Here is a 26,627-nt window from a genome sequence, read left to right as displayed (position 1 = left end):
GTTCACTAAGCTCCAATTAAAATTCTCTAACATAAATCTGATTTATAAAATGGTGAACTTTAGTCAATATCCTTACAAAACCCAGTTCTGTTTTTTTAGAAAGCTTTATAAGTGTATTAGTTTATTCAAACCAACTGCTTCAAAGAAAATGTAAATCTTAAAAGATAGTTTTATACTAAGTCCTAAGAGCAAACCAGAATGCCAGAAACACACCCCAAACCCGTCCTCCTACCTCTGCCATTTCTTTGATTTTCTGCTCATAGAACTCCTGCTCTTGCTGCACAGCTGGAAGAAGGGCACGCCGGTCGTAAGACCTACAATGTCGCCGCTTATTTTCCAGAAAGAACATCCTCTTTTCTATTTTTATGTCACCTAGAAGACATGTGACAATGCAAAATCATGCAGACAACTGTTGCGAGGAATCCAGGGCATCCCTTCCAGGCTCCTGTGGCCCAGTCCCCCACATACCCCCCAAACAGTACGTTTCTAACTCCGATAACGTACTCTACATGCGGGAAAATTCAGCCCCTTACCATTCCCTAACTTATCATGCACATATTTTAAGTTTAATGTTTTCTTTTTCCTTGTTATGCTCCAAATGGAAGGTCCCTCCTATCCTGGCAGTACTGCACTGTGTGAATATACCACACTTTATTATTCATTCCACTGAGGACAGCTGGGTTTAGAGTTGTGGGTTACTATTGCTGAATGTGTCTGCAATTCAGCAGAGCATACATGAGGGAGGGGAAGTGCTGGATCATAGATAGGCATATCTGCAGCTTTAGAAAATAGTGCCAGTTCTGCAAAGCAGTTGTGCCAATTTACACGCTCCCTCCACTGGCAGTGTGTCGTACCACGTCCTTATCACCTGTACCGTCAGCTTGTAATCGTGGCCATGCTGGTAGGTACACATGTGTCTTATGAAGGTTTTTTAAACTTTTTACTTTGAAACCTTTCATATACAAAAGCTGAAAGAGTAGTATACCTAAATCTACAATAAGTAACATTTAGAGTAAAAGATAACAGAATAAAATATCAGACCATGTAATTGGCCTGTTCAGCTTTTTTATTTCTGTGGATTTGGTAATTTCTGTTTTATAGAAAACTGCTTATTCCACCCAAGATCTTCTATTCACTGTCTGAAGTCTCTTCTTCATAACATCTTCTGGCTTTATCAGTATTTACCTGGTTCCTGATCCTTCTCCCACTTAATTCTCTTCAGCAGTTATTCTGGCTACTCCAGTACCGTCTTTCCATAGAAATTCTAGGACAAACCTGCCTGTAGCTACCCAAAAGCTTTGCTGGGATCTGTGTATCAATTCGGGGAGGACTGACATCCTTACGACGTTCAGCCTTCCTGCCTACGATCACAAAACAGGTCTCCACTGACTTGCACCTTTGGTTTCTTTCTTGAGTGTTTTCTAGTTTTTATCACAAGTCTTAATACATGTTTTGTTGGATTTAAGCCAAGTATTTAATGGAGGGGAAATAGTTACAAATAGTATTATACTTTGATTTCCACATGCTCATTGCCAGTATATAGAAATATTATCTTTTTTTTTTTTTAATATATCGGTTTTTGTAGGTTGACCTTATACCTTGCAATGACACTCAATGACTCTAGAAGATGTATTTTCGGTAGATTCCTTGGAGTCTCCTCATTGGCTATAACTTTCAATTCATGTTGCACAGCAGTAAACAGAAGACCTCCTTCCCCCATTCCTGATTTAGGGGGAAAGGATTCACCGTTAAATAGAGTATTAGCTTTAGGTTTTCTTGTAGATATTATCAAGTTGAAGAAGCTCCTCTCAAGTTCCTAATTTTCTGAATTTTAAACCTGACTAGGTGTTAAATATTGTTAAATGCCTTTTCCGCATCAATCAACATGGTCACGTAATTTTCCTTCTTCAACCTGTTAATATGGTGGATTATACAGATTGTTCTTCAAAATATTAAACTAGCCTTGCACCCCTGGAATACACCTGACTTGATCATGGCACATAATTTTTTTATATATTGCTAACTTCTATTTGCTGGTAGCTTGTTAACGAATTTTGCATGCCTATTCATGAGGGATATTGGTCTATAGTTTTTTGTGCTTTGTCTGCTTTTGTTACCTGGGTTAATACTGACTTCATAAAATGAGCTGGAAAGTGCTTCCTACTCTTTTATTTTCTGGAAGCTACTATGTAGAATTAGCGTTAATTTTTCTAAACATTTTTAGAAGAATTTTTCAGTGAAACCAAAGGAGGCTGGAGATTTCTTTTCTGGGAGACTTAAAATTATGAATTCAATTTCCTTGAGAGCTACAGGGCTATCTAAATTATCTATTTAAACATGGATAAGTCTTGGTATTTTGTCTTTTCTTTGAAGAACTGGTCTATTTCATTTAAGTTGTCAAATTTATGTGTGTAAAGCTGTTCACAGTATTCTGCATTAGCTGTTTGTAGGGTCTATGGTGAGATCCCCTATAAAGGGTGAAAACTCCTGATACTGGTAATTTGTGTCTTCTTTTGTCTTGGTCAGCTTTGCAAGACAGTATGTTGTATTTTTTATTGATGTTCAGTTTACATCCAGATTCTACCCAGGCTCTTCAGAAGAAGACTGTCTACTGGTCAGCTCATAAAACCATAAAAAGGACAGTGGAGGGAGAATCCTGACTCCCTCTTTGAGCCAAGCAACGTATAACCCAAACAGTGGTGCTAGGATAGAAAAATGGCTGAAAAGGGGAAAATTAGATTCCTGGAGCAGATAGATGGAGGACTCTCAGACTATCTATACTTGTAAACTGCTGTCAAGGAAGGTTAAGTGTATCTGTTAGTCGTAAATATTAATGATGTGTGTTGTCTCTACACAGCAGACTCATCTGGAGTATTCTGTCCAACCAGACTTTCAAACAGATTCTGACAAGCTAGAGGAGACACACAGAGAAGGGCAGTCAGAAAGACAAAGCAGCAACAGACAGATTCCAAGTCTTTTCAGAGACAAGAACTATACCCATGGCAAGAAATTTCAGGAAGGTGCATTTTGACCTGATATAAAAGAAGTTTCTAAGAGAGAGAGCTGACCAACAAGGGAGTGGACCATCTTGCAAAGTGGTACTTTCTTTTCTCTACCACTGACAGAAACAAATATGGATCGACTATGTACTTGGGATGTTGAGTCTAGACTGGATAAATTTAGCTGAATAAAGAACCACCTACACACTGCCCCCACTTTCTCATTCTTTGGCAGACCTGTGAGAATGTCATGACAGGAGAGCACTGCACCACAGACTAGTTCAGGGACCTCAGGAATCAGAACCTAGGGGTTTCCTTTTAGATCCTGAGGAGCTCAGAACCCCCAAAAACTTTCCAACTCTATGGTTAGCTCCTAGATTTTCCATTTAGTCAGACCTGAAACAAAGTTACATAACTAAGTACAGATTTAAGAGAAAGATAAGAGGAAACAAAAGGAAAATATTCCTGTTTATGACATAATCTATAGGAAAAGTTACAGTGGGCTCTTTTCTCAAACACAAGCAACTCAGATCAAATGTGATGTAAAATTCAACACATTTACCCTGGGGGTGGGGGTTAGACCCAAAGTAACGTCTCTGGAAGGGCTCTCGGCAGTTCAGCACATAAGTGGCTGTTTAGGAACTGCTGGCTTTTCCTGTGCAGAAGTCACTCTCTCAGGTGCACAAGCGATCCCTCTGCAGTGAGCAATCAATCTCTGGCCTAGGTAATTTTCCTAGAGATAAAGCTAATTCTTGTCAAACCTTCATGACCAGCCCCCCACCCCCCAGCTTGAGAGTGTCCCCAAACACTTCCCCACATGTGAGTTCTTTGCCACTGCACACAATGTTCCGGTCACGGCATACCTTAGGCAGAAAGAAGGAGGGTGACAACCACAGTCACTTCCTAAACATACGAATGTGTCCCCAAAGCAGGCCATGCAGCCAGTCCTTGGGCTGGCCTGGCAGGGTGGCCATGCCACAGCGGCCTTTACGGGCTGTGTGGGAAGGAGAGGGCTCCGCACGGCCGCTTCACACAGTCAGCAAAACTCAAAGTTGGCCATTACCTTGTTCAAACTTGAAATCTATGTAAGAATACTGATTCATTTCTTTTCTCTTTTTTCTTTTTCCGCTGGTTTCTGGTGATAGTTCCTGCCATTTTTTAATGGCATCAGAAAAGGCCTAAAAATTGAGAAACAGAGAAGTTACTGCTGTAAATGGGACACAAGAATACAGGAAATGCAGGCAACCCCAAATCTCATTCTGACTCACAGTTTCAGCCAGCTCCCCTGCATAGCTTACCAGAAACAGGCTGCAGCATTATTTTTGCTTTCTGACTTTCATAAACTGCTGAAAGGGCAGAACTGAATGCTTACTGACAAAGGGCAACATAAGAAAACAGCAAGTGTGCAAGCTGTCCTTGGCTACATACAGGGTGGGTCACCTAACAGATGGCTGGCGACTGAGACTCTACAGGCACACCCTAAATGGCATACCTCTGGGACCACTTTCCACCAACACTCCCATATTCCTTGCAGCTTCACCTGCGTCTCCTCTTTGTACAGCACACTGGAGGGCAAAAGTCTTTGCCAGTGATAATCCCTTTTCTTCTGTACCCTCAGCTTTTTTTAAATCTTTCCAATTGACATTTCAATGTGCTCAAGTCTTTGCCATCTTAAAAAAAAAAAAAAATAATCCCTCCTCCCCCTTTCAGGTACCAGCCACCGCACCCCAGCCTGAACCTATCAAAGGGGCCATCTGTCCGTGTTTGCTCATCTCACCTTGCGTGCGTTTCCCAACTCCCTCCGATCAGGCACCGAAACCCATCTTCCCACTAGCTTATCTACTTGGTAACAGGAGGCCAACCCCCGCCCCTATGTTTTGGTCCCCATCTTACCTAGCCTCTTGGCAGTACTGCTAACACGGACTGCTCCCCGCTTCTGGCGTCCCACCTCCTCTCTGCCCACTCCTCCTCACCACCCTCCCTCCACTTGGTCTTTACATGCTGGGAGGCCTCCAGGCAGCCTCACCTCTCCCTGTGCCTACCTCGTCCAAGCTGGGGAGGTCACCCTGCATGTGCTGATGACCCTCACGATCCCACCTCTTTTGGCCATTCAAGCACCCAGATGAATTCTTTGTACTTGGATGTCTCACAAACCTCACTCAATAGGCTGGCAACTCAATGCTTCCCAGGCTGAATTCATGATCCTTTTCCTCCAAACTGGCTCTTCTACAGTATTCCTCATCCAAGGAAAGGACACCCCCAAACTCCCCCTTACTGAACTCCTCCTTACAGAACACTCAGGTTTGTGGTTAAATGTCTCTTGCTCAGGGAAGCCCTCCTGGAGCCTCTCGGTCCACCCGCTACACTCTTTCCAAGTACCTTACATTTTTCTTTTGAAATGCTGGTAACAGTAATGATACACTTATTTGATTCTGTTTCATGTCATCCCCTCCACTGGACAATGGGCTTCTGGAAGACAGAGAAGGTGACCAAAGCCCAGGGTGTATCCTTGGCAACCTGCATGGTTTGCATTTCATACTCTTGGTGAATAATAAAAGGTTACAGGGATATCTATGTGTTACAGGAATGTTGCTAGTTAAGTCACATTCTGAATGTTTATCCTAGGAAAACAGCTGTGTGTCCCTCTGGTAAAATGAAAGAAGGGTAGAACAACTATTTTAGCTAAGAAGAGGGACAGATCATCTATCCATCTTCATCTACCTTCTATCCCCTCCTTTCCAAAGCTCTCAGGTTTGGGAACAGGAAGGGAATCACCATGTGCTTATACACCTCTGTGACTGAAGCACTCTGTGTGGGTCTGGTAACCCCTCCGGTCATGGGATTCTCACAGCAACTCTCTGAGGAAGGGGTTCTTTCATAGCAGAGGGAAGCGAGGCTTACAGAGAAGGACATCACCTTGTCCTCACAGAGTGGTTCAGGGAAACCCACCAAGAGCTGCCCAACAGAAGTCATCCTACTACCTCTCCATCTCCCTGATCAACATCCTCCCTTGCTTTGTTTCTTCTTTCTGGAGTTCTGACTATCCGAGGTGTTCCCCACAAACCTTATGTATCAATCTTAAAGTCATATGTCTGTACTCCGCAGCAAAACCACTAATTTCTACCAAGTTCTACCTAGAAGATAAACACTCCATCCTTGAACTAGGGCTATTTGCAAAAACCCAAGAAAAAAGCCAGGACACGTTATGATAACCTGAATTTTATAAATGAGGTGATGATTAAAGGGTAGATGTCATTTATCAGCAACTAATGAAATGGCAATGTGAACTCAGAGCTTGTTAACTGGCAGCCCACTGGGTCTTCAACCACACCACCCTCCTGTCTGGAGATGAAATGAGGTCATTACCTTGGTCCCATTTAAATACTATTTCTAGTTAGAAGGAAAAAAATCCATACTGGCCCTTGTCAAGAAAAGTGTACCTTAAAACAAATGTTGCTGATAAATTAAAGGAGCCTGCAAAATCTTACTTCAGTAGTTACGACAACCATCCCTTATCTTAATATTAACTAAAGATCTAGTTAAATAGACCAAATACAATTATAAATCAGAGTTCTTCCCTTTCAAGAACTGCTAGCTATAATTCACACCTACATACCCAAAGGCACCATGGTAACTTGTTTTTTTTGCCTCTGCACGTAAGATTTCTCCAGTGAAAACATCTTTCCCTTAAGATCCTGTTCAAATAACACCCTCGTTTCTTTCCTGGTGCTCTCACGTACTTTTATTTGCTCTTTTCTAACACTCATCACACCGTTTTAATCTTTTTTCCCCTTTAATCTTCTCAAATAGACTGAAAGCTCTTCAGAAGGAAGCTAATTTGTGTTCTACAGAAGCCACTGTCTTCAGGGTCTAGCCAATAGTTATCACAAAGTTAAGTACTCAAAAAAACCTACCAGGAAGGGGGCACCTGAGTGGCTCAGCTGTTAAGCATCTGCCTTCGGCTCAGGTCATGATCCCAGGGATCGAGCCCCGCATCAGGCTCCCTGCTCCACAGGAGGCCTGCTTCTCCCTCTCCCACTCCCCCTGCTTGTGTTCCTTCTCTGGCTGTGTCTCTCTCTGTCAAATATATGAATAAAATCTTAAAAAACAAACAAACAAAAAACCTACCAGGAGGAATACAGGTACAACAGATATTGTAAATATTTTTTCCTTTTACACTTATCTGGCATTTCTCCCTCCAGCTTGCTCACATTCACAAATCAAATCCCCATTCAAGGTACTGGTTCTGAGAACCAAGGATACAGTCTGCTAAGATTCTTAGGATATCTTGACAATGGCCAAAATTCTTTTAAGGCATGACCTAGAAATACTACAATGGGTATTTGATGAAATAAAAGCTGAGGAGTGGCCACAGACTCCTCTGTGACGCTGGTAGAGGTCAGGTCCAAAAATGCAGACCTTGTCACCTGTAAGGAGACAGAGGTGATCATTAAAGTACACAGGGGAGAAACGTGGGGAGGCTGGGGAGTGGAGACCCTCAAAATGAGCACATGTCAGGGAACAGAAGTTAAGGGGTGATTAAAATAGAGGACACTGTCCACTAGTATTAAGCTCCACAAGGGAAGGAGCCTTCCACTGTTCACTGTGACTCTCTCAGTGCATGGCCTGTAGCAGGCACTCAACATGCTGTCTGAAGGAAAGGGACAGTTTTATCTGTGGCAGGATTATTGAGGAAAAACTTGGCAGAGCAACAGTTTTCAACCCAGGGGAACTATCAGCCAAGTGTGAGTGTGTAAACCAAGACAGAGAAAGTTGTCAGGATCTAGAACACAGTGGATCAGGCTTTGTCCAAAGGCAAAGGGAACTCCCAAGCGGACAGCTATACACAGGTATGGAGGAGGAAGGGACAAAAATGAACTGAGGATTGATGGGCAGGTTTGACAACAGGCGAACTGTGGTTAAAACAGCGTTTTAGAGTTGTCAGCCATGAAAAGACAGCCACAGCATCAAAAAACAAAGCAACAAAAAGAAAAAAGGAAATGAAAAGACAGAGGCAACCAATTCTAACTCCAAGAAAAATAGAAAATTCAAGAAAGGAGACATTATCATAGTACCTTACTTGCCGCAGCAGTGAACATTTTTCCACAGTCATGATAATAAAAACTTTAAAAACAGATTTAACAAGAACTGTATACTGAAAAGGTGAGTTTGTATGGATGATTTCTAAAACTAATCAAGCATAAATGTGTTCATAAATGAGGTAAGTACTAGAAAAAGAAAAAGAACAAATAAGAATCAAGTTGTGTCTGGAAAACAGAGGAAGAGGGTGAAGAAGGGGACTTCAGCCTATAATTTGTAAAAAATTACAAATAAGCATTCTGGCACTAATTGATTTTTAAAGTTATGGTCATAAATTACTTTGATAAAAATCAACATTCATTTTAACAATTAACTCCTGCCATGAGTTTTAAGGATGATCTGTTCCCTCCAGTTTAGAAGTTATCCAGTTTTGAGAGCACTTTTGTCCCTACAGAGCTAACGACCAGAAGAAACATTACTGCAGCTGCACTGTGGTCTCCAAGAAACCTACACACAGGATACGTCCATAAAGAGCTGAGCTAAAATATCTTCAACCACACACACACACTGGGGGCAGAGTCTTCCTGCACCCAGGGCCTCCATACCACAGGCTGGGAACAAACCAGAGCAGGCCCTGGGGTCACAGGCCCCTCCCGTGTAATTCAGCACTGTGAACCTAAGGAGGCTGCATCAGAGAAGGCTCTTGTAACGTTACTCTAAGGACTGACTCTTAAGATCACACTGAAAGATGGGCCACTGGGAAATTCCTACATACAGAGGCTTGACAACTGTTCCTTTGCACAGAGAAGGAAGTGCAGAGGGAGGGAACTTATTACTGAAACCTGATACACAGGAAGCACTGTGATGGGCTCACCCTACACTGTATCCCACTTAATTCTCCTATTAGCCACATAAAACATCCGAGAGAACTGAAGCTCTGCATGTTCAAGACACGGCTCAAAGTCAGAGACCCACTTGGCAGAAATGGAATAAAAATTCAAGGGGGGGACAGAAATTATACCTGAGTTTGATCAAGATTCTAGATCTAGGGCACCTGGATGGCTCAGCTGTTAGGCATCTGCCTTCAGCTCAGGTCATGATCCCAGGGTCCTGGGATCGAGCCCTACATTGGGCTCCCTGCTCAGCGGGAAGCCTGCTTCTCCCTCTCCCACTCCCCCCTGCTTGTCTTCCCTCTCTCGCTGTGTCTCTCTCTGTCAAATAAATAAAATCTTAAAAAAAAAAAAAAAGATTCTAGATCTAACTCTGAATTTATAGGAAATACAGTGTACCAAAGAACCAGTTAATGATACCGCAGGGTACAGTCAGCAAAATCTAGATTGTCAAAACCTGTAAGACAAACAACCAATTTTTTTCAACAAATGAGCAGCAAGAATAGTAAAGGGGGAAAGAGGAGAAAGAACTTAAGAGATTAAGAGATTTAAGTAACCCATCAACCAACTGCAAGAAAGAGTTTTACTTGGAACTCAACATGACCAAAGGTTTTTGACACATCCAGAGAAATTTGAACAAAATGAGTGGATATCTAATAACGTTACTTTTGAAGGTGTGATAATGGTATTTTGATTGTTTTTCAAAAGAAAAAACAATCAAAAGATTGTTTTTCATCTTTTAAAGGTAAACAGTGAAATAGTCACGGATTTAAAGAAAATGAAACAATTCTTGGAGTTTGCTTCAAAACAGGGAGGGGGGAAGTGGGTCACGTGGGATGAAACAAAACTAGGAAGGAGCTGACAGTTACTGAAGCTGAGTGATGGGTAAGCAGGGGCTCGTTGATAGGACAATCTCTAATTTTATGTATGTTTGAGGTTTATAATACAAAGAGAGAAAAATCCAGGGAAATGTGACTGTCTTTAGTGAACACACACACATATATAGCAGGAGACTAAGCTATCATCACGTCTGGGGAGTGGCACATGGAAGATGTGCTATGGCCATAATTAGAACACATCTCGGGGTGTGTTTCCCACACCCAGTCCACAAGAGCATCACTGTCCAGAGGACAGAACCCCTGGGCACCATTTGCATACAGCAGGGAGAAGTTCTAACTTGAACGCAACAGGTTTTAGCTTCTGCCAAATAGTACGTACCCTTAAACACCCCACTTTCATTCAAACAGGCCAGCCCAACCCCACTTCAAAACGCTGTAAATTTTCCAACTACTCACCAAAACAAGCAGACAGCATAGAAAAATCGGACAGACCAGAAAGACAAGGAAAGTGGTAAAGAAGATACAAATAAGAGGTGAGCCACAGAACCCTACAACCTCTCACCCAAATGACGAGTGGGCTGTGGGATGACCAAGGAGAAGCATCAGCTAGCCAATTCCTTCTACTGGTCCCAGGACAGTGGCAGGGACACTGCTAACAGGACCAACCTGCCCCCAGGCCACAGGAGCTGCCTCGTGCTGCTGCCCTTTCCCTTTACATCTGGGCCCCCTGGGAGTTCTGCAAAGGTGTCAGGAACCCCTGGAGCAACGTTGATGCTAGGAGGGCCTTAAGTTGTGGTCCCTGGTTTTTTGGGGGGAGGGGGATGCTCCTTATTTTTCAATGACAATACAGCATTCCCTATTTGGCATGAGGAATGAGATTCAGAAACAGAAAGCACTAACTCTGTGTTCCCCTCAGTAATTTTACCTAAGATTAACCTACAATTAGAGGAGTTTGTTGACAGCTGCCTCGATCTTCTTGGCCATATAAGGGGGAAGGGGCCTAGACTCAGGGTGAGGCCACATTCACCAGCAGACCTACCCCTAGCTGGACAGGAAAGCAAGGAAGGGCACTAGAACACACCTTTCACACCCAGTCATCTTGCCCTCTACAATAATATTCATTACCCTCCATGGGCAAACCAGAACCTCCCTGCTTTTTTGAAACTTTTTTTTTATTTTTAAGTAGGCTCCATGCCCAAGGTGGCGCTTGAACTCACAACTCTGAGTTCAAGAGTCACATGCTCTACTGACTGAGCCAGCCAGGTGCCCTCAGAACTTCCCTGCTTCTAATCTATTATTTCTTTTCATTCGGTTCCTCCTGATCAGCAAGTACCTTTGTCTATTTATCTTCACCCTGACAAACTCCTAAGCTCTTTGCCATCATAAACCATCCCAATTTCCGCAAGCTGAACTCTTCATTCTGTTATCATGGGAAGAAGTAGTCAAGAGGTGTGACCCCACCAGGAAGACCAAGTAGAGCACCTTTCGGGTGATTGCATAGTGTCCTTTGAGTTCATGCAGAGCCCACTTGATATCCTGACTGCTGAGCATTTTGAAGTCGGCCATCAGGAGGTCAGCAGCTTGGATGAAACAACGCTGGTCAAGAGGAACCAATTTAGAATAGTCAAAAAAGTCTATTTTAGGCAACTGAAATGAGAGAGAGAGAGGGAGAGAGAGAAGCACATTAGGAGGCCAGATAGTGCATTTCCCACGAGGTGGTATCACTTCAAGGACTGCTTATTACACAACAGAATCATCTCATTTGTATACACGATGACTCCTCTAACAGAGGTTACCAGTCCTGTACAGAGATGAAAAAACTAGTGGTTCAGAGAGGTTAAATAAGCCGTCTGGAGTCTGAAGACTAGTTGTGTCAGTCAAAACCAGTAAAAAGTATAGCTACGGATTTGAAACCCATCCTTCAGCCAATTTCTCTCCACAAAACGTTCAGAAAAAACCAGCATTTCTCTTGCTACAGAATACGTAAAAGAGATGGTCAAAGGAATGTGTGGGGAATAGAAGGATCGAGCAGCCATGAAGTAGTTCTGATCTAGACTTTCCTTCACCACTTGACACGCTAAATGCTAGGTAGGATTACAAATAAAGTGATGATTAAGATTTAAAAAAATAGGGGCACTTGGGTGGCTCAGCTGGTTAAGCATCTGCCTTTGGCTCAGGTCATGGTTCCGGGGTTCCAGGATCGAGCCCCGCGTCAGCAGGGCTTGGGGCGGGGGGTGGTCCACTGCTCAGCGGGCAGTCTGCTTCTCCCTCTTGCCTCTCCACCCAGTTGTGCTTGCTCTCTCTCTCTCCCTCAAATAAATAAAATCTTAAAAAAAAAAATCAAACTTTTTATTTTAATACAGGATTTGGTTATACAGGTGTATGCATTGTATATAAATCTTACATCAAAAGAAAAACTATAAACAGATATTGAACTCTAGGTGCCGAAATGCACGCTAAAGTATGTATGTATAGGGCAGTGTGTTGATGTTTTTGTGATTTACTTTGAAATGCATCATAATGAAATGAAATATAAGAGAGATGTGCTGATGGACAGAGGGATGGATATGTGACAAAGTGGATATAATAAAATGTTAACTTTTAATAGTACTGCTGGTAGATACATAGGTGATCAGTGTAAAATTCTTTTGGCTTTACTGTATGTTTGAAAATTTTCATAATAAAATATTGAAAAACAAAAACAAAAAAACCCACCAAAATGATACAAAGAATCCTGGCTAATTCTTGTTTCATTTTAAAAACTAGCTTTGTAAGACTAAAGATATGGAAGGTGTTTAACTTTTTGTGGGAAAGAGATGATGGAGTTACAACAAAAGTTAAATACAGAATCCAAAGTGACTCAGGTTGGGAAAATCCACTGAAGGGATAAGTATATTCTGAAATCCTATTTTCCTGGTTAGTTTTTAAAAAATGTGTCCCAACAAAGCACTTTCTTATCACAAAGATGAAAAAAGCAGAGCATTTCTAGGTAGACTGCAAAACAAAGAGCACAACACTTGCCTTTGTTTCATCCTGGCTGGCAAGCAGGCTGCTACTGGGGTTGATAATGATTCTGTCTTCTCTCTTTGGATAGTCTGGATTTTCCAGAAGAAAATTACAAAGTCTGCAAAAATAAATGATGTTATTTTCACAGTGCTTCCAAATCCCACACCTGCCACTGATTTAAATACAATGAAAAATAACGTGCCTCATCATACACTATGACTGGCCTATTAAATTGTTTGCAGATCAGAAAAATGAAATAGACAAATAAAAGACAGATATACTTAATTTCTATTTTTGCTTCTAGTTTTAAAAAGCAATAAACATACTAATGAATGCACACTCCTGTCAGGTGTCAATGTCATGAAGTCACTCAAATTCTTACTGGCTGAACAGTATGGAACTGGAGAATTTAGATGAAGAGTACCTACGGTTTGTCAGAAAACTGTAACAAACAAGGGGTGGGAAAACATATGCACATTAGCAATTAAAAACAGTTTGCTCCACTCTGGAAAACAGTATGGAGGTTCTTTAAAAAGTTGAAAATAGAGCTACCCTACCACCTAGCAATTGCACTACTGGGTATTTACTCCAAAGATACAAATGTAGTGATCCGAAGGGGCACCTGCACCCCAATATTTGTAGCAGCAATGTCCACAATAGCCAAACTATGAAGAGCCCAGATGTCCATCGACAGATGAATGGATAAAGAAGATGTGATATACACACACACAAAAAACAGAATACTACTCAGCCATCAAAAAAAAAAAAGAAATCTTGCCATTTGCAACGATGTGCATGGAACTAGAGGGTTGTATGCTCAGCGAAATAAGTCAATCAGAGAAAGACAATTATGATCTCACTGATAGGTAGAATTTAAGAAACAAAACAGAGGATCATAGGGGAAGAGAGGAACAAAAAAGACGAGAGAGAGGGAGACAAACCATAAGCAACTTTTGATCACAGGAAACAAACTGAGGGTTGCTGGAGCGGAGTGGGGTGGGGTGTTGGGGTAATTGGGTGATAACATTAAGGAGGGCACGTGATATAATGAGCACTGGGTACTATATTAAGACTGATGAATCACTGACCTCTACCTCTAAAACCAGTAATATATGTTAATTAATTGAATTTAAATAAAAATAAAAAACCATAAAACAGTTTGCTAAAGTAAATGGATGGAATATAAAAGACCTTCTGTTAATTCATTAATACTTTCTGTAACCCTCTGGTAATACAAGTCCCCATGAAGAATTTCAGTGACGTTCAGTTTGCCCAGCTGCAAGGCTGAAAGAACAGACCATGTCTGCCTAAGAACGGACTCTCTTCATGCCAAGCCCATAGCCTTGTCCCCTTATCACTATCATGAAATACATTTAAAGGTAAGGATAGAGAGTAAGATAACACATGCTGATGTATCACTGTCCAGATTTAACAAATGTTAACCAGCAAGATTCTTTACCCTGTAACCACCAAATACAGCAACATGCTGAGCTCTTGGGATGATTCCACAGATAAGAACAGCCTGTGGGGTGTGTAGCACTAGCTACTTCAGTAGCAGGAAAGCCTCTCGGCTCACAGGGCCATGGGGATTCCCCTCTCCATCTTTCTCACTTTCCTTGCTCCTGAAGGTTCTTCAGATGACTCCACCCCATGATTCTTGAATCCCTTCTTCCCAGGTATCTCCTGTCCAGTGCCAACAGTGGAGCCTTTAATAGTAGGACAGGTCCAGCAGGAAGAGGAGAGAAAAAGCACTTCCCTCCAGTTCCTCTTCTCACCCGTGGGGGAGAGTGTCTGGGAACAGAGTCTGGGAGGGCATGCTTCATCTGCAACCCTTCTGCAGGTTATACAGCTCTTTGTAGGCTGACCTGAGAGTTAGCCACCACCAAGAATCTAGTATCATCGGGGAAAGGCCTCAAAGGCTAAACAACTCTGTTCACATGCACATCCAGACAAACCACAACCCAGATGTGGAGAAGCTCCTCTATCTCAAATATGCCTGTTTGTAATGTTCTGATAAGTGTGGCTACCACAACCCAATAAACAGCCAGAAAGGTCACTCAGTGAAGAATCTTCTTTGACAAAATGGCTACCCATGAGTGAAGCCAGTGGTATCCACGTGGGGTGCATGGAAGATGATCTGCTATGGTACTGGAAGAAAGTATTACAACTCCTATTTTAAAAATCTTATCCTTTAAAATTTTCTACTTTTATGTATTTTCTAAAGTACATTATACAGAATTACAGTATATGACACAGAGGTAGAATAGTAGGTGTGATTTCAAGAAAACAAAACAAAAACCAACCATATTTTAGGGGTTCTTCTCTGACCAATTAATTTTATATTTCCAATATTAAGAAGACCACATATCAAAACACTGCAAGAGAAGGAATTCCACATGGCAGAAATCAGAGGGTCTCATTCTGTTACATATTTATGTTTCAATCTTAAGTCAAACCTGTTTATGATGCAATCTTTTTTTTTTTTTTTTTTAAGTAATCTGTACACCTGACCCGTGGCTCAAACTCATGATCCCGATATCAAGAATCGGGGGCCCTCTACTGACTGACACAAAAGGCGCTCCCCCCCAAAGGCTCTCATTTTGAACTGTCAAAGTCATTTCTATTTTAATATCTTTACCCTCACCAACAGAACTTTCCTGGAGGTTAAATGACATTCAGTGGGCACAGGTAATTAAATAGAAAGTTTCTCTTCTGTAGAAATGAACTATAACCCAAGACATCAATATTTACAGCCTGGGGTGGGAGGCTTGTGAGAACTCAAGTCTGCCCACCTATGTATGTTATTTCACATCTGATCTGACCTGACAAGCTGAAGGGTCTCAAGAAAGCACTCCTCCTAAATGAGCCAGGCTAGTATTACAAGCTTTTATTCCTTAGATAGTTGTTGCTGCCTCGATCCAATTTAAGATTCATCACATGTGAGTGAAAGGTCTTAGTAATCAGCTCAAAGAGATTACCATCACAGGAGGTTCTCTGGTGAATAAATCCCTCTTGCTAAAATGACCAGCTGGTTATGTCTAAAGGTGATCTAAAGATTGCACATAAAATAACCGAGAGTCAGCCACACACAATGCCAGCCTGCTCAACTTTGTTTTGTGCCTCCCTTTGGGTCTACATTAACAATATTTAGCTTAGTTGTGGGAATTAACACCTCAGTCCCAAGAGCCCAGGAACAAGTCATGTCAGGAAACTCAGAAGACTGCAGGTTTGAAAAGATATAATACAATTACTGCACAGTCCCCTTTCTTTGGATTTCACAAGAATTTTTATATATGTTTAAGAATGAATATTTGCATCTGAGTGATGTGAAAAGCACAGAATCAGTAAGTCCCTAGAAAAAAGGATATATATGAGACTCAGGAGGTAAGAGAACAAACTGTCACAAAATCTGTCAATTTGATCCCATTTTACTGGTATTTCACAGAAATTAATCTTGCAAATACTTGAAAAATAATACATTCATTTGTAGAATGAGAGGGAAACATTAAAGTATACTACATTTCTAAAGGGTTACTTTAACATTTACTATAAATTATTAAATACTTAAACTTGGCATTTCCTATTCAAATCAGTATTCTATATTGTTTAGTATATTCTACAGTATTCTTAGCTACCTGGGCTAGGTTTATACTTAATCATTTATATTTTCCAGACTGAACAAACAAGTATTGTGTTTCATAATCAGGAAAACATGAACAACAACAAAAGAATTCAGTGAGAAAAGGTACAAACAATTCACAAAGGAGAGATATACAATTAGTCAAACAAATGTATGAAAACTGCCATGCAGCCCATTAACAAAGAAATAAACTAAAATAGTAAGCTACTTTATGCCTAGTTAACACCACCACTATGCATCATCACTGAGAAATTACTACAGCAATTCATGTACATCTCCAACAGCAACATAAACTGGTACAACTCCACTGGAAATCTATTTGGAAATAGTTTCAATGACCATGAATTTGTTTATAATGTCCAACCCTGAATTTTAATAATGTCCAACCCTGAATTTTAACTTTTAGGGTTTCAGCATGTAGCAGGTATACAGAAAGAAAAGGGAAAGTGCCATATGGAGAATAATGTTCATTAGAACATTGGTGAAAACTGAACAAAGTATTTTTTTTTTTAAGATTTTATTTATTTATTTGACAGAGAGATAGCGAGAGCAGGAACACAAGCAGGGCGAGTGGGAAAGGGAGAAGCAGGCTTCCTGCCAAGCAGGGAGCCTGATGTGGGACTCGATCCCAGGACCCTGGGATCATGACCTGAGCCAAAGGCAGACGCTTAACGACTGAGCCACCCAGGCACCCCCATGAACAAAGTATTTAACAAAGAGAAAAACTCAATAAAACTGTTATTAAAGGGGATCATTATTAACATCATAAAGAAAAAAATGGAAAATATTTTTTGCTTAACATTATTTCATAAACAAGATACCCAGAACTGCATTTACTCTCTGAAAAAATTGTGTTTGCATTCCAAGAACTAAAAGGTTACATAAAAATAAAAATCAGTTGTTTTTTAGTTGAGGGGAAGTCTAGGAGATACTTTTTATTGTAAAAATGTACTAATTATTTCAATTCAATTTTGCTATGAATCTAAAAATGCTCTAAAGACAAAGTTTATTAGTTAAAAATAATGTAATTATCAAGTAATTTAGATATTCAAAAATTTTGAAAGCTTACAATAAAATAGCACTTTTATTTTCAGTAATGGCAGACCAATCCTCCCAAAGATGAGAAACAAGACCAAAAGTTCAGAAATAAAAAATTTCTGCTTGAAAATATCAGTAGCCAGGGGCGCCTGGGTGGCTCTTTCAGTTAAGTGTCTGCCTTTGGCTCAAGTCATGATCCCAGGGTCCTGGAATCGAGCCCTGCGTTGGGCTCTCTGCTCTGCAGGGAGTCTGCTTCTCCCTCTCCCTCTATGCTCTCTTTTGCTCTTGTTCTCTCTCTCAAGTAAATAAATAAAATCTTAAAAAAAAAAAAATCAGTAGCCAGCAGGATGGCGAAGCCCAAATCTGGTCAAGATTGGAGGCTTGGGAGGCATGTGGAAGAATGGTTCAAAGGTGCATTATTTGTGAAAGCCAAAAAGTGGAAACAAGTCAAATGCCTATCAAAAGTACAGGAGGCTCCTTCTCCCTCTGCCTGCCGCTCCCCCTGCTTGTGCTCTCTGTCAACTAAATAAATAAAATATAAAAAAAAAAATTTAAAAAAAAGTAGAGGAAAAAATTAATAGTATTTTGATACAAATGGGATACCACATAGCAATGAAAATGAATGAACTACAGAGCATGGGTAAACCCCAGAAACATAATGCTGAGTGAAAGAAGCCAGTCATAGAAGAATAGAGACAACATGATATCGTCACAAAATCTTCAAAGTGTTCAAAGATGGTGGCAATGTTCTATTTTTTGAAGATTTCTAGGTGGTAGTTACATGAATGTTTGATTTGTGATAAATTATTAGGCTGGCTATCTTAATTTTGTGCATTTTTCTGTATGCAGTCCACAAGAAAAAAGGCTTAAAAAAGGCTGATATTAAAACAGAACTTGCAATCAAATTAAAGTTAGGAGTTCCTAGGAGTCCAAATCTAAGTGAAAGTGAAACCCCAGAGAAGTAAGCTAAACAGAAGCGAGATTTTCCTAAGTGTACTCATCAAGTCATTTATATATTCAAAAAGAAAATAATGATGATGATATTCATCATCTTCTTGAGCTCTTACTTCATAGGGCACACAGACAAATCTTACAGACCACAAGGAGAAACATGCTTTAATACTGACGAGTGGATGGAGAGGAAAACAAAACGCCCTGTGAGAATTGAAGATTATACCGAGTCCTCATCCAAGACTAAATTCTTACTATCTCGATGACCCAAAGCCTTGCAGACAACAATCTAAAGTATAAAGTAGTGTTAGACTGACACTGCCCCTGGGCACATGATGAAAAAGTGAATCCTCCCCGAAGGAACCATTTCTATCAAAACCCCAAGAAGTGAGCTCACAGTTAAAATTTACAAAACGCACAAGGAAAACAAGACACCAAGAGAGCCAGCAGAAACAACAGAATGAGATTCACAAGGACTTCACGTGTCAGAATGATCACACTCAGAACACAAAGAAGCTATGTTTATTGTGTTTAGAGAACTAAATGGATTAAAAATACAGGCAAAAAATGACACTAGAAAAATGATCTGGAGTATTATAAAATCAGGATGCCAGAATGAGAATATAGGAAATGGAACTAAAAACACTGTGGATGAGGTTTTTTTTTTTAAAGATTTTATTTATTTGAGAAAGAGAGCGTGCGAGTGAGAACAGGAACACAAGCAGGGGGAGTGGGAGAGGGAGAAGCAGGCTTCCCGCCGAGCAGGGAGCCCGGTGCGGGGCTCGATCCCAGGACCCGGGGATCATGACCTGAGCCGAAGGCAGACGCTTAACGACTGAGCCACCTAGGCACCTCTGTGGATGAGTTTAATGGCAGATTACACCCCACTAAAAAGAAAATTAGTGAGCTATAGGACTGCCTTGAAGAAATCATCCAGAGTGTATCACAGAGACAAAGAGATGGGGTCAAGAGCCACAGAGGACGGGGAAAAAGTGTGACAGCAAAAGGAAGAGAACAGGATTATTTGAGGAGATACTGGCTACCAAGTTTCTAGAACTGAGGAACGTCATCGATCTACTGCCTAGGTTAGTCTATATTCTAACTGTACTGCCTTAGTGAGATATGCATTAAGCGCAAAATAACTATAAAACATTTTTTACTTCACTCAGTAGTAATCCTCAATAGTAACACTGGTACTACAATTTATTTTATGTCTATTATAGGATAAAAAAATGTATTAATGTTACTAGAAACTACATTTCTCGTGGAAGAACACAAAAATGTAAAATTTAGAAAGACTGAGGGGAAAAAAACTTTAATGTTAAACTTAAATGGGAAATCATGAACATGTAATTAAAAAAACCCCGTATTTCCTTGCTCTGTCCCCTGTAAGGGCTGACAAGTGATGACATGCTAGTGGCAAAAACCCGGGTTTCTTGGAGAAATGACCACATTCCAGGTTTAGGGCAGAAACATTCAAGGTAAGCCCAAGCAACTCTGTATTTTACAAAGCAAGGGCATGCTCAGACTAACTGGGCCATGTCAAAATGATACAGATGCATCTTAAGAGGTTTCTACTGGTCAAACATAGGATAATTCAGTACCAAAAACAAAAAAGGTTTTAACTCATTTTAAAATACCACTTATATAAAAACTTTAAGTCTACAGTAACTTAGAATCAAAAAAATAAAATCTTAAAACAAACAAACAAGCCGGGTCACAGTGGCTATCCCCGGATAGAGGGCGACAAGACAGGGTAGCCACTGGCACCAACAGTGTCTTTGTATGAATTAGAACAGAGCATCTCCTCTGGCTCCTGACCTGGGAAATGGGGCTCTTCCCACTTGGCCGTGGCAGGGAACAGCTCTCACTTGCACTCTGGGCTGAGTATTATAGTGCTGGGCATAATCTTTTGAGGACAGAGGTTTAGGTATACTACCTCTTCTGTTCGATGGATGTAATCTGTATTAATTAACTGAAAATTTTATTAGTTTCAATATTCTACGTTCCTCACAAATTTACAACGGTTTTACCTCTGCAGACTAGGAGGGAAAAGAGTGTAAAAGGAAAAGGACATACTTTGTTTTCTTTGGGACACTTCTATTTTTTAAAAATTATAGTTATCATTTTTGTGATAAACACTAAAGAAACACTTCCATACACTTCTCCAAACAGGCAGAGTGGTTGCAGAACACTTTGTTACAAATATAGGGAAGAAAATGTCTTTAAACCACCTGACCAAAACACGTAGTATCAATGCTCAGAATTAACAAAACACCTTAATTCCATAACCATGCAGTATTAAGTAAAACCCAGAAAAGTCTGTACATGACTAAAATTAGAACTCTAACAGGATCATTAAAGAAAACATAATGCTAAGCGAAGTAAGCCAGTCACAAAAGGATAAATACCGTGTTATTCTATTATGAAGTCCCTGGAGTAGTCAAATTCAGAGAGACAGAAAGTAGAAGTGTAGGTCCCAGGGGCTGGGGGTGGAGGGGCGGGGGATAAGGAGTTAATGTTTAATGGGGACAGTTCCATTTTGGGAAGATGAAAATGTTCTGGGGATGGTGGCGATGGTTGTGCAAAAATGTGGAGATAATTAATGCCACTGATCTGTACACTTAAAAATGGTAAAAACAGTAGATTTTTATATTATGTGTATTTCACTACAGTAAGAAAAACAAAAGGCATGTGGTGTACTTACACATTCAAATCATAATAATTCTTCAAATGAATTATCTCCTCAATATACCCATTTGCAACATCTGGAAATCTTGCCTCCTGAAAAGGAATAAAAACATTATTTTTTATCCACAAGAATGGTTTCAAATAGCAATAAAAACCAGATGGCAAAAAGTAAAATGACTCAAGACGAGAAACGGGCTGTAAGGCAGGTCTATGCGTAGACGTACGTGTCTGCATAGACTGCGGACTCTAGAAAAGACCCTAGAGATTATCTGGTCCTCTGCCACTTTGCATATCCATTCTTCGTGTCCTTTTTTTTTTTTTTTACTTTTATTATGTTATGTTAATCACCATACATCATTAGTTTTTTTTTATTTATTGTTATGTTAATCACCATACATTACATCATTAGTTTTTGATGTAGTGTTCCATGATTCATTGTCTTCATATAACACCCAGTGCTCCATGCAGAACGTGCCCTCTTTAATACCCATCACCAGGCTAACCCATCCCCCCGAACCCCTCCCCTCTAAAACCCTCAGTTTGTTTCTCGGAGTCCATAGTCTCTCATGGCTCGTCCCCCCGTTCTTCACTCTTTCAATTAACGCTGAACATCTCTGCCCAGGCAAAAGGAGTCCGAAAAGGAGTAAAGCACTACCTCTTAAAATGCACATGAGCTAGTGTGCCAGATGAAAACACCTGGGGGAAGAAGGGTTAAAAGCCTGCTCAAAGGCAATGAGCAGCTGAGCCAGAACTCACAGCCCTGCATCACACTCTATATGAGGGATATCCAAAAGAACTTCATACAATGATGGAAATACTCTATTCTGTGATTTCCAGTATGGTAGCTCTTCAGCCCCATGTGACTATTAGGCACTTTAAATGTGATTAGTACCACTGGAAATGGAATTTTAAATTTTATTTAATTGTAAGACACTTACATTTAAACAGGTACATGAAACTACCACATTGGACAGTGCAGCTCTAGGTAATCTTATAAACCTGCCTTATGGGTCTGAATTGGAATTAACTCAAAACCTTTTTAAAACCAGGGGCACTGCTCATATGACAGCACCAGGGTACCCATGATCTACAGCTAGAATCCCAGAGGGCTTGCTGTGGGGTTAAGGATAGATTAGGAATACTGATTTAATTTTCCTATCTTCAGAGTCTTTCTTCTCCTGGTATCCAGCTATAGATCCCTTAGGAAAATGAAGTGCCCTCCCCCGCCCCGTCGTGATTTTGCAGTAAAAGAAAACTCAGTACATTTAGTGTAATTATTCACTTAAATAAAATAAAACTTACTGTTTCTTTCACTAAAAGTGCAACGAGTTCTTGATCTACCTCAGTAGCTTCTTGCCCCCAAAGGTTTTCCAAATTGGGCTCCTGAGATCCTGGTGGTGGAAAGGCTGGTCCTGGCTCTTCATCATCTATTGCTAATTGTTGGTCTTCAAGCTCTCCTAGAGGATGGGCAGGCTGAGGAGAAGAAGGGCCTGGAATCCCATCCTGCTGGGGTTCTGGTCTTGGAAAAACTGGCCTTGGAAAAGCCAGCCCTGGGGGTTCATGTTGATACAACAACGGGCCCAGTTCTGCTTCAGGCTGCCGCTTCTGAGGAACAACCTGGTTTGTTCTCTCACGGGGCTGTTGGTTTAGGGATTGGAAGTAAGGATGGTCTAACCAGCAGTCTTCTCCGATGGCTTGATCATCTAGGATAGCAGTAGATTCTTCAAGGTTTGATAAAAGCTCTGTCTCTGAATCTTCAGATGACTGGTTCTGAGTGTCTAGAGGATCACCTTCTGGTAAAAGAAGGCTACCTTCTTCCAAGATAACGATTTTCTGCTCTGATCTCGGGTTGACGATGTCATTTGCTGCTTGGTTATGACTTGGTCCAGGTTTGGGTTCTCTTTCTGTTTGGCCACTTGGCTTAATGAATTCAGAAACTCCAGGAGGCCCAAGATCCAGAAATTCACCGTAGTCATCCTCAGAATCATCCTGTGCCCCAGAATCAAACAATGAGCTGTTACACACTGAAAAATAGCCGTTCTTATCTGATTCAAAGGCTGTTCTAGACTTTTTAGGCCTTTCTTCTCCCAATCTTTTGAGATCTTGCCACTGGGCAGCTGGTTTGATGAGATTGGGTCGTGATGTCTGAGGTTTATTTGTCTAAGAAAAAATGAAATTTTAATAATAATTCAATTTCTTTCCTAGGTCTATGTCTCCTTGTGTACTTATGTTGAGCTTTGGAGACAGGATGGGAAAGAAACAAAACCCAAAACACCCTACCCAACAAAACCTATTCTCAACATTTCTCTTAACACTGAAATTTGATCACAACTGTAAGAATCAGAGTAGCCATTCAGAGACTGGAACCTGAGTTATAGTTTGAATTATAATTTCACCTGAGACCACTAAAAAATAACTACATAGCAGAGGAAATAATGAAAGAATGACAAAACAGCAGAGGAATGAGGACTGTTAAAAAATATGGAAAGAATTTAAGCTTCATTAGTAGTTAGCAAAATGCAAATTAAAAAAAGACCCCCAGCCCCCATAAGACTGGCAGAGTTTTTAGTTAGATAATATCAAGCAGTGATAAGGATGTAGGAAAACTCTCAGGCTATCATTCACTGCTGGAGAATTTAGGAAAACAATTTGGCATTACTGACTAAATTAAAAATGTATATCCTTAGGATCTATCAGTACAACCTTTTGGATCTATCAGTACAACCTTTTTATATCTATTCTATAAACCCTTATGTATCTAAAGGGCACATATATATCAGATACTCACTGCCACATTGCTTATAACATAAAAAGAAAAAAATCAGAGACATTCTACAGTTTATGCCCAAGAGAGAAGTTTAATTGAAATGGATGTCCAACTGTAAGATAACAGAATATAGATGCCTCTGACCTTTCTCTCCTCTGAAATCACCCCGATCCAGGGAGAAGAATGAGACACAGAACTGAAAATCTTTGATGAAACCAGCAGACATATGCAATCGCAAATCACAACATGTAAGAGGAGGAGCTGATAAATGCAGTGACAGAAGTACAACTACAGACTTCAGATAAGGAAGAGAAAGCTTCAGAAAGGCAGAAAGTTTTCCAAAGACAGTGTTGTGCCCTGGGAGGACAAGACCAATACCCTGTTTGGAACAAGGAGAACTGCCACTTCATTTGACAGGAGTTTCTGAGGAGCTTAGACTAGAAGGGAACAAACACCTGTGTGTGTGTGTGTGTGTGTGTGTGTGTGTGTGTGTGTGTGTGCGCGTGTATGTATGGGGGGGGCAGGCTGTCAGTGACACAGGATGGACAGAAACTTTGAAAAGGGCTTCTGTGGAACCAGCAATCTCTGCCAGGTCCTAAGAAGAGAAGGCTATATAAACATAAGTCCACGTGCACAAACACCCCTTGTGCGCACGCACATGCACACGTGTGCACACACCCGCCCTCTGGTAAGAGAGAACTGCTAGTCAGCAACAGTGCCTGAGCCTTTCCCTAACGTAACTGCCTACAAAGAGCTGGTCCAGGAAAACTTCAATCGCATTCAAAGTTGAGTAATAAAAAAACAACCAGAAACTATATAAAGACATCCAACTTTTAAAAAAAGAAATGGCAGATAAGTAACATAATTAGAAAATTAGTACTACACAGCAGGTAAAATAGTGACAAAACAGAAACAAGAACACAAAGAAGTAATAAAATAATTATCTCTTTAATATAAACATTTTAAATCATGGTTGAGTAGAAATAAGGTAATCATCAAAAGCTGGGAGGTGAAGTGAAGAAGCCAGGGGTCCAAAAATACACTTAAAGCTGATAAATCAACTGATACATGTAAGGACAACATCTGAAACTATAAAAGTAATACCAGAAGAACTAAAAAGAATAAAACTAAGGATAAAAAGCTTTCAAAAAAAAAGAAAAATTAAAAAAAATATTTTTTCAAATTATCAGCTAGAACATGGCCTCAAAATAAGTAAAAACAAAACCTCCAAGATGCAGGGAATATATAGTGAAAGATAATTATTTTTAAAAAGATTTATTTATTTTTGAGAGAGAGCATGAGAGCATATGAGTCGGGAAGAGAGGCAGAGGAAGAAGAGAGAGGGAACCTTAAGCAGACTCCCTGCTGAGTGTAGAGCCTGACAGGGCTTGATCCCATGACCATGAAATCATGATCTGAACTGAAATCGAGTCGGATGCTTAACCTAATGAGCCACCCAGGTATCCCTGAAAGATTATTTTTAAAAGCAGTAAAAATGTAAAGCAAAAGAAATACTATGAGAGAACTAAAAACAAATTGTAATAGTCACATTAATAAATATAAATGAGGGGCACCTTACTGGCTCAGGGGAGTGTATGACTCTTGATCTTGGGGTTGTGAGTTTGAGCCCTACCTTGGATGTAGTGATTAAATAATTTAATATAAAAGAGATCAATTCCTCTATTAAATTTAAAAGTCTCTTTAAAAAGAACCCCTAAAGCAAAACCCAACCATACACTCGATCACATAAGTTATTGGCACACAGTGATTCAGAAAGCACATGGGTAAGGGCACAAAAGTGGACTTCTGTTTCTAGTAACAACATGCTAGCTAGATCATTCAGAACAACGCTTCTACTGAGTAAAAGCAGAAAACTTGGTCAAAATATCAAAGCAACATCAAACATCTACTTGAAGGCCTCAGATATATAGGGGGACAGGAACCAGGAAGAAGTCCAGTAAAATGAGCCCCACACTGGGGTACTTTTCTCTTATAGCTACATTTGCTAATTCCAGGTCCGGCTGAAGATAAGACGACAAACAACACTTCTGACATCCTTACTGAGGAGCTATGGGCACCAAAGGTGGAATTCAGAACTCACCACAGGGAAGGGTTCTGGTAAATCTCAAATTCAAGGGTGAACTGGAAATATGCTGGACCTCCCTGGAAATGAATCCTAGCTTGGATAGTTTAAATCCCTCCATCTGAAATTGCTTGTCCCCCAACCTTGTTTGAAAAACAAATGTTAAGGGATGCCTGGGTGGCTCAGTCGGTTAAGTGTCTGCTTCAGCTCAGGTCATGATGCCAGGATCCTGGGACTGAGTCCCGCATTGGACTTCTGGCTCAGTGGGGAGCCTGCTTCTCCCTCTGCCTGCCACTCCCCCTGCTTGTGCTCTCCTTTTCTGACAAATAAAACAAACAAACAAAAAAGAAAAACAAATGTGAGGGGCACCTGGGTGGCTCAGTTGGTTAAGTGTCAGCTTTCAGCTCAGGTCATGATCCCGGGGTCCTGGGATGGAGCCCCGCCTCAGGCTCCCTGCTCAGTGGGGAGTCTGCTTCTCCCTCTTCCTCTGTCCCTCCCCCTAACATGTGCACTCTCTCTCAAATAAATAAAATCTTAAAAAAAAAAAAAAAGGGAAGCAGTCTAAATAAGGAATAGATACAAAATGATTGAAAATTAGGTAAGAAAACAGTAGAAATAAAGACTATGGTGAAAAGGTTTTACCAACTATGTAAGTGGAGTTCTGAAAGAGAGAGATAAGAAGC

At 40.6% G+C, this 26,627-nt stretch overlaps 1 protein-coding gene across 4 annotated transcripts in view; it reads right to left on the bottom strand.

The window, feature by feature from the left end:
• RNF216 (ring finger protein 216) overlaps positions 1-26,627 on the bottom strand; it is a 149,544-nt gene that overhangs the window by 93,616 nt on the left and 29,301 nt on the right. For 3 of the 4 annotated variants that reach the window (XM_028088420.2, XM_028088423.2, XM_028088421.2), the window contains exons 4-9: positions 22,397-23,254; positions 21,111-21,187; positions 12,790-12,892; positions 11,251-11,415; positions 4,063-4,177; positions 233-372 (exon numbers count right to left, since the gene is read on the bottom strand). In XM_028088420.2, coding sequence (XP_027944221.1) covers positions 233-372; positions 4,063-4,177; positions 11,251-11,415; positions 12,790-12,892; positions 21,111-21,187; positions 22,397-23,254 — 1,458 coding nt within the window. The remainder of the gene's footprint in view (positions 1-232; positions 373-4,062; positions 4,178-11,250; positions 11,416-12,789; positions 12,893-21,110; positions 21,188-22,396; positions 23,255-26,627) is intronic. The other variant, XM_028088422.2, reaches the window with a different exon arrangement.

Source organism: Eumetopias jubatus, unplaced genomic scaffold (genome assembly GCF_037043125.1).
Source record: "Eumetopias jubatus isolate StellerSeaLion01/CBP00866 unplaced genomic scaffold, mEumJub1_p1.0 scaffold_12, whole genome shotgun sequence".
In the NCBI taxonomy this organism is placed as follows: domain Eukaryota; kingdom Metazoa; phylum Chordata; class Mammalia; order Carnivora; family Otariidae; genus Eumetopias; species Eumetopias jubatus.
This window is presented reverse-complemented; position numbering and strand designations above follow the sequence as displayed.